The sequence below is a fragment of the Equus caballus genome, chromosome 11 (genome assembly GCF_041296265.1).
Source record: "Equus caballus isolate H_3958 breed thoroughbred chromosome 11, TB-T2T, whole genome shotgun sequence".
NCBI classification, from domain to species: domain Eukaryota; kingdom Metazoa; phylum Chordata; class Mammalia; order Perissodactyla; family Equidae; genus Equus; species Equus caballus.
Genome location: NC_091694.1, coordinates 20251046 through 20259560, shown reverse-complemented (window position 1 = coordinate 20259560; position 8515 = coordinate 20251046). Strand labels below are relative to the sequence as shown.

The window sequence follows — 8515 nt, the reverse complement described above, 5'->3', positions numbered from 1 at the left end:
ACATGTACCCACAAGGCTTCCTGACCTTACTTCCTCTGCCTGCCCTCTTTCCCATCCCCACCTCACACCAAAGACGCTGACCTTTTGGCCCTTCCTTGCCTGTGCCAAGGCTGACTCAAGTTCCTGTACCTTTGCACCTTCTACTCCCTTTGGCTGGAACGTCCTTCCCATTCTCTGCCAGGCGAATGCTTTCTGTCTGCACGGTTGGTCTGCCATCTCTTACTGGGAACATCTTCCTGGGCATGTCCAGGTGGGAAAGGATTCCCTCCCAGGCCCCCAAGGGAAGCATGTCCCTTCTCCAGAACACTCAGTCTCTCCTAGTTCCCCTCAGGACCTGGCTGCCCCGATGATGGTGGCCTCCTGCATGTCACCTGGCAGAGAATAGAGCCGGCTTCGCTCTCTGCCTCTGCAACATTTTGGAGGAGGGCTTCCTGAAGCTGAAGGTTGGCAGCTGCTAGGTTAATTCCACAGCCAGTTTTCCAGGCCCCCTGGCCCATCAGTCCTACTCAAGGGAGAGACAAGGGGGTCTCTGTTATACTCTCCCCGCACTCCCTCCAACTGGCTGGCTCCACACCCCACTCACTCCCCTCCAGTGATTTAGGGGCTCAGGGCCTCCATAATGCTGACCTGGCTCAGCCTGTCAGCCCCCCAGCTCTTCTCAGGTGCTTTGTGCTCTTAGCATTACTCTCAGGAGGCCTCCCTTGGCTGCCAGTAGGGTTCTAGTTGACGGGGGGTGGTGGGGGGAGCAGGAGAGAGTGACTCATCAGAGGCTGGAGGGTGTCCCAAACTAGAGGAAGAGAGAGGGAATTTGGCTGAAGTGGTGTGGGCAGGTGAGTTTCACTTGCGGCCTTATAGCCAGGAAAAAGCTTCCATCTGGAGGGTGGAGGAAGAGCCCAAGGACAGTCCTTTTCTGCCCTTGTCACTTCTTCCTCTTGCCTCTCTCCAGCTGTGTTACCACCAAAACGCACCCCTCCCCCCACTAGTTCCCCAACTTTGACCCTGAGTGTTTGATTTGGAACAGGAGGACAGAGGCTTACGTGGGCCATTTAAAGTCCAGGTCCCTACCTCAGCCCCACCTCCCTAGCCTGGCCTGACCCCTGGCCCCCTCCAGCTCCACCTCTGCCACCCCTCTGCCCATCCAACCTTTGCCCTTGGCTGCCTGTCTTCAACGTACCCATCATGCCTCTTGCCCAGTAGTACCACCCAGAGACCAGGAACCTCCAGAGACTGAAAGAGGCATCCTGCACCCTAGTCCTGTCTGTCTGTCTTTCTGTCTATCTCCCAATCTGCATTCTGATTCAAGATCCTGACGGCGGCCCAGGAGCTATAGCTATGACTGTCTTCATTATTTTGTCCCTGTGTAGTGTTCTCATGGTAGGCGTGGGTGAAGGTGGAGCTGGGAGTGAGGAAGGAGTTGAGAGGGAATGTAAACCTGGCCAGCCTCCCCTCTGCCCCTCCATACGTCCCAGTGCCCAGCCCTGGACACACCCTGGCCAGAGCCAGCTGTTTGCAGACCTGAGCCGAGAGGAGCTGATGGCTGTGATGAGCTTTCTGACCCAGCAGCTGGGGCCTGGCCTGGTGGATGCTGCCCAGGCCCGCCCCTCGGACAACTGCGTATTCTCAGTGGAGCTGCAGCTACCCCCCAAGGCTGCAGCCCTGGCCCACCTGGACAGGGGAAGTCCCCCGCCTGCCCGAGAGGCACTGGCCATTGTCTTCTTTGGCGGACAACCCCAGCCCAATGTGAGTGAGCTGGTGGTGGGACCACTGCCCCAGCCCTCCTACATGCGGGATGTGACCGTGGAACGTCATGGGGGCCCCCTGCCCTATTACCGACGCCCCGTGCTGATCCAAGAGTACCTGGACATAGACCAGATGATCTTTGACAGAGAGCTGCCCAAGGCTGCTGGTCTCCTCCACCACTGTTGCTTCTACAAACACCAAGGGCAGAACCTGGTGACGATGAACACAGCCCCCCGTGGTTTGCAATCAGGAGACCGGGCCACCTGGTTTGGCCTCTACCATAACATCTCAGGAGCTGGGTTTTTCCTGCACCCTGTAGGGTTGGAGTTGCTGGTAGACCACAAGGCTCTGGACCCTGCCCGCTGGACCATCCGGAAGGTGTTCTTTCAAGGCCGCTACTATGAGAGTCTGGCCCAGCTGGAGGACCAGTTTGAGGCTGGCCTGGTGAATGTGGTGCTGGTCCCAGACAATGGCACAGGTGGGTCCTGGTCCCTGAAGTCCCAGGTGCCCCCGGGTCCGGCTCCCCCTCTGCAAGTCCATCCCGAGGGTCCCCGCTTCAGTGTCCAGGGGAACCAAGTGGCCTCTTCATTGTGGACTTTCTCCTTTGGCCTGGGAGCTTTCAGTGGCCCAAGGATATTTGACATCCGCTTCCAAGGGGAGAGAATAGCCTATGAACTTAGCCTCCAGGAGGCCTTGGCTGTCTATGGTGGCAATTCTCCTTCTTCTTTGCGAAGCCGGTACATAGATGGTGGCTTTGGCTTGGGGCACTTCTCTTCACCCCTGACCCGTGGGGTGGACTGCCCCTACCTGGCCACCTACATGGATTGGCACTTCCTTTTGGAGTCCCAAGACCCCAAGACAATACATGACGCCTTTTGTGTGTTTGAACAGAATCAGGGCCTCCCCCTGAGGCGACACCACTCAGATATCCACTCCCATTATTTTGGGGGACTTGCAGAGACAGTGCTGGTTGTCAGATCTGTGTCTACCATGCTCAACTATGATTATGTGTGGGATATGGTCTTCCACCCCAACGGGGCCATAGAAGTCAAATTCCACGCCACGGGCTACATCAGCTCCACGTTCCTCTTTGGTGCTGCCCGAAGGTACGGGAACCAGGTTGGGGACCACACGCTGGGCACCATCCACACCCACAGCGCCCATTTCAAGGTGGATCTGGATGTAGGAGGTAAGCCATCCTGGGGGGGCAGGGATTCCAGAAGAGGGGGCTGAAGTCTCCATGCCTAGGTTTAAAGATTGTCACTGAAATACTAAAAATGTAAAAGTATATGAAGTAAATATGAAAGTCATAGGATTTCTCAGAGATTTTCACCCTTCGTGATTGGTTATTCTTCTCTACCTAAAAAAAAAAAATTCTTCTGTATTTTTAAATATTGCATCTGCAGGTACAGAATTTATTATATTGTATACTATGTATAAATATGATATACTGATATACGTATTTAGATTTTTTAATTTCCAAATTCAGTTGTAATGTACATATGTTTTGCCACTTCTGTTTTTTCACATAACAACACATCACTCATACAAGCAACAAATATTTATGGAATGCATATTTGTGCCAAGCACTGCACTAATGTAATTTATCAAAAAAAACAACATCCCTGCTCTCAAGAGGCTTTCATTCTGATAGAGAAGTGGAGAGCACATGGAGAGCTCCTGGAAAAATATTGTGATAGAAACATTTTTATGCTTAACCTGCCTGCACCTCAGTTTATCCAAGTGTAAAAATGGCGTAACAGTGCACTCCTCATACGACTGTTGTGAGGACCAATGATGATTACTTTAAAACACTTTTTCTTTTGAAGTAGCTTTAGACTTACAGAAAAGTTGCAAACATTGTACGGAATTCCCATATACCCTTCACTCAGCTACCCCAATGTTAACATCTTATGTAGACGACGATCAAAACCAGGAAATTAATGTTATTAACTAAAGTACAGGCCACATTTAGAATTTCATTAGGTCTTACACTACTTTTCTTTTCCTGCTCCGGGATCTGATTCAGGATCCCACATTGCATTTAGATGTTCTATCTCCTTAGTCTCCTCCAATCTGTGACAGTTCCTTCAGCTTTCCTTGTCTTTTATGACCTGACACTTTAGAAGATATTGGTCAATCATTTTGTAGAATGTCTCTCAGTTTGAGTTTCTCTGATATTTTCTCATGATTAGATTGAGACTGTGCTTTTTTGGGGGAGGGGGAGCAAGAAAACCACAGAAATGACTTTATATCCTTCTTAGTGCATCGTATCAAATGGTATATGGTATCAATATGTCTTATTACCAGTGAAGCTGACCTCAAGCACTTGGTTAAGGTAGTGTCTTCTGGCTTTCTCCATGGCAAAAGTTAATATTTTTCCACTGCAATTAATAAATGTCTTGGGGAAATTACTCTGATGCTATGCAAATATCCTTTTTCTTTTCTTCTCAATTCTTGTCCACTAATTTTAGCATCTATTGGATTTTTCCTGCAACGTTTATTACTGCAGTGTTTCCCTACTGGTCATTAAATTTTTTTCCTTATTCTTTATACATTTATTAGTTGGAATTCTCCATAAGGAAGAGTTATCCCTCTTTTATCATTTATTTGTACATGTGATTATTTATTGACAACTGTATGAATTTGTGGATATTTATTTTATTCTAAAGGTTATAACCAATATTGTCATTTATTTTGTTCCTTAAATTGCTCCAGTTTTGACTACTGGGAGATCCTTCAGGTTGGTTCTTGTGTCCTTGACATGACTCCATCCTTTTTTGGACACTTTGCTTTCTGGCACCACAAGATGTTCCAATTTCATCTTGTATTTTCCCTGCTCCAGCTCTAGAATCAATCACTACTCCGAGGAGCTCTGGTACCTTTTACTGGAGAATAGCATTTAGAAGCCAAGATCTAGGTACCAAGTGTGCTCATTATTACTGGGATGTCATTGCTTCTAGGCTCTCTCACTGGACTTAGCTAGAAAATACATCTATGTATTCTAACTGATGCACACATCGCTCTGTATCTCTGTATCTAAGTGGTGACAACTCTTAAAGCACTTGGAACGGTGTCTGACACATAGTGAGAAGCAACAGCTATTGTTGTTGTTATCTAAGGAGCTCATTGTGTGGATGGACCAGAAAGAACTCTCGTTAATTATCACCTATGGGTAGAAACCCTGGGATACGGACTAGGTGCAGTGAATCCACAAAACAAAACTGAGGGTTTTCTTAGTCTCTGCTCTCCTCTTGTCCTTGAAGGTATGAAGGGAGCTTCTGGCATGTTTTGATTTATTGCTCTTTGGTCTCAGATCACTTAAGTTGACTCCTATTACGGGACCTAGTTAGATGCTAATAAAATCGTTCGAAACCCCAAAGGTTCAGGGAACAGACTGTGCCTTTGGCCCTGCTCTTAATTCCTTGCCAAGTCCCAAATGACAGGAAACACCTCCAAGTTCCAGCAGCACTGGGCCTGGGGCTAGCGGCTAACGTATTGGACAATGCAGATACAGAACATTTCCTTCCCTCTGGCCTGCATGTCCACTGTCCCTGTGTGGGGTCACTCTATGTTAGTCTCTTCTGTGTGCTGATGTGTAGACAGTGCAGAGCCGAACTAAAACCTGGGTCCCCAGCACTGCCATGATACTGACCATGTGCCCCTGGCGACAAACCAGGCCATGTTATTTAAATTCTCTAAGCCTCAGTTGTCCCATCTGTAAAGTTGGGACAACTGTGGTCCCTCCCTCTTAAGGTTATTGCACAAGTAAAGCATCGATGTAGGCAAGGCTCTCAGCACGCTGCCTGACAGAGCTCCTTCAGGTTCAGTAAATGTGGGCTATGGCTGTTATTATTTTCATGATAAGGCAGTTCTGGTGATGCCACAGGGCTTAGATATGAGGTGCGGATCCCTCCTCAGGTCAGAAAGAACCCAACTCTGTACCTGGCCTGCTAGGCTGCTCCGACCTCAAGTGGACCACCCTCCCTTGCAGCCCCTCAGAAGGAGGTCAGTGGAGGCCTAGTCACAAGTCCTCTGGGATTATTATCAGAGATCACGTCAGGGAGAAAGACCTTCTCCAAACCTCTGGGTTGGGAATATCTTGGGGAGAGGGGAGGGACGCAGGGGACACATTCAGTTCTGGGTTCCTCTTTGGCCTCCAGTCTGAAGCCAGATGGGGGCAGAGTCCAGAGGGGCCAGGGCAGCTGCATGAATGCCTGACCTCCAACCTTTCTCCCCACCCATGTCCACCTCACCCTGGCAGGACTGGAGAACTGGGTGTGGGCTGAGGACATGGCCTTTGACCTAAGCTCAGTACCCTGGAGCCCTGAGCACCAGATACAGAGACTGCGAGTGACCCGGAAGCTGCTGGAGACAGAGGAGCAGGCCGCCTTCCCCCTGGGAGGCACCCACCCTCGCTACCTGTACCTGGCCAGCAACCATAGCAACAAGTGGGGTCACCCAAGGGGCTATCGTATCCAGATGCTCAGCTTTGCTGGGGAGCCGCTGCCCCAGAACAGCTCCATGGAGAGAGCCTTCAGCTGGGGCAGGTGAGTGGTGGGATGTCACAGAGAGGTGGGGGAGGTAGACTAAGAAGGTCCCCGTGTTGCTGGGAACCCAAGCTCCACCCTCCAGGGAGGCTGCATGCACACACAAACTCATGCACACACTCTCATATACACACATATATTCCTGCAGCCACAATCTTAGGCCGCTCCAAACGAAGCCTATTGGATGGATGGATGAATGGAGAGATATGTGCTAATCAAATATAATAAATGTTAAAAGTAGTATGTACATTGTGAGTGTATGGGTGTTCACTATAAGATTCCTTCAACGTTTCTCTGTTTAAAATGTTCACAATAAACGTTGGAGGAAAAAACAAAGAGTAAGAGAGGAACGCAGATCTGAGCAGTATTCCCTAAACTTCAGGCGTATAAGATACTGAAATTGACTTAAGATGGCAATCGGGCCATGTCCGTGCATGTGCACCCAGGGCCCAGGCTCCGATCTGGATGAATGCATGAACAACCTTCCCACTTGAAATCTGAACAATGGGCCAGTTGATGTTTGAGATACAGGATATTGAACAAATGTGGGAACTCTGAAACAGAGAGCGAGAATGGGAAGCGGACAGAGAATAATTAAAGAGGCTTGATTCTCTGAGACCTTTGTGCTTATTGTGTTTCCTCTTCAGTGCAGCTTCAGGCAGCAGGACAGGTTGATGACCTGTGGGTCTAATCCAAATCTCCTTTAGGTACCAGCTGGCTGTGACCCAGCGGAAGGAGGGGGAGCCCAGCAGCACCAGCATCTACAATTTGAATGACCCTTGGACACCCACTGTGGGCTTCACTGACTTCATCAACAATGAGACCGTGGCAGGGCGGGTCAGTTGAGAGGGAGGAGGTGGGGGTGAGAGAGAGAAGCAGGGGGAACAAGGGTGAGCCACTTCACTCTCTCCCAAGCCGGATTCCTTGAGAGTCTTTAGAATCCACTAAGAAAGAAAGCTTTATGATTTCACATTTTTCCTGGGCTAATGATCTAAATCCTTACACACAAGGCTACCATGGGAGGCAGGCGTGTCCTTAGCAAAGCCAGGCCTCATGATCCTCTTTCTTCTCCCCTGCTAGGACTTGGTGGCCTGGGTGACAGCTGGTTTCCTGCACATCCCACATGCAGAGGACGTTCCCAACACGGTGACCGTGGGGAACGGTGTGGGCTTCTTCCTTCGACCCTATAACTTCTTTGACCAGGACCCCTCGTTCGATTCTGCTGATGCCGTCTACTTCCGGGGGGACCAGGATGCTGGAGCCTGTGAGGTCAACCACCTAGCTTGCCTCCCCGAGGCTGCTGCCTGTGTCCCCAACCTCCCTGCCTTCTCCCATGGGGGCTTCTCTCGCAACTAGGTGGTCCCCGGGATGGGGAATGTGGCCAGGGGCCCCAGGGCCAGGGTGTGTGAGGAGAGGGGGCAGTGGGCACTGGGTTGGGCAGCCTGGTGCCCTCTTCTTCCTCACATCCTTGAGGTCCTCTCCACTCCCTCCCCCAAGGTCCTCTCTCTCCCCTCCCATTGCCCTTCCTTGCATCCACGTCCCTGGAGGAAGGATCCTGAGCTGCGATGCCTGATACAGGGAGGACTGAGCTTTGTTGGCCCCAGACCTGCTGCGTTCCCATCCCAGAGAGGAGAGGATCGGCCGGCCAGGGCTCTGGAGTGATGGCCAAGCTTTTCTCAGAAAACTCCTGTTTTTTTCATCTTATTTTTTGAATAAGGCATAATTCATATATCATTACATTTACCCTTTTAACATGAACAATTCAGTCATTTTTAGTATTTCACAAAGTTGCACAACCATCACCACTAAGTCCAGAACATTTTCATCACCCCAAAGAGAAACCCTGTGCCTGTTAGCAGTCACTCCCTATTTCCTTCCAACCCCTTCCCAGCTCTAGGCAATCACTAATCTTTCTCTCATTATAGATTTGCTTATATTCTGGACTTTTCATATAAATAGATTCATGCAATATGTGGTCTTTTGTGATTGTCTTCTTTCATTTGGCATAATGTTTTCTTTGTTGTTGTTTTGCTGAAGAAGATTTTCCCTGAGCTAACATCTGGTGCCAATCTTCCTCTTTCTGTATGTGAGTCACTGACACAGTATGGCCACCAACAAGAGGTGTACGTCTGTGCCCAGGAACCAAACCTGGGCCACTGAAGTGGAGCATGCCAAATTTAACCACTGGGCCACTGGGGCTGGCCCAGGCATAATGTTTTCGAGGG

General features: G+C 49.8%; 1 protein-coding gene across 5 annotated transcripts; it reads left to right on the top strand.

The window, feature by feature from the left end:
• Nucleotides 1-740: 740 nt before the first annotated feature.
• On the top strand, nt 741-8261 carry LOC100065718 (amine oxidase [copper-containing] 3). 5 transcript variants are annotated; one of them, XM_023652484.2, is made up of 6 exons: nt 1148-2218; nt 2699-2929; nt 5662-5748; nt 6005-6290; nt 6998-7127; nt 7371-8261. In XM_023652484.2, the coding sequence occupies exons 1-6, from the start codon at nt 1333-1335 to the stop codon at nt 7644-7646; spliced, it is 1896 nt and encodes a 631-aa protein (XP_023508252.1). In that variant the 5' UTR covers nt 1148-1332; the 3' UTR covers nt 7647-8261. The 5 variants fall into 5 exon arrangements, with proteins under 5 accessions (XP_001496277.1, XP_023508252.1, XP_070083338.1 ...); XM_070227237.1 differs by lacking the exon at nt 5662-5748 and having other exon boundaries at nt 1171-2929; nt 7371-7554; nt 7851-8147; XM_070227236.1 differs by lacking the exon at nt 5662-5748 and having other exon boundaries at nt 1190-2218.
• Nucleotides 8262-8515: the final 254 nt, after the last annotated feature.

Bases quoted from the DNA above. Each gene is read 5' to 3' on its own strand.
- LOC100065718 (XM_014740018.3), top strand. From the start codon at position 1,333: ATGACTGTCTTCATTATTTTGTCCCTGTGTAGTGTTCTCATGGTAGGC. The intron at 5,749-6,004 runs GTCAGTGGAGGC...TCACCCTGGCAG, and splicing joins TTGCAGCCCCTCAGAAGGAG to GACTGGAGAACTGGGTGTGG. The intron at 6,291-6,997 runs GTGAGTGGTGGG...AATCTCCTTTAG, and splicing joins AGAGCCTTCAGCTGGGGCAG to GTACCAGCTGGCTGTGACCC.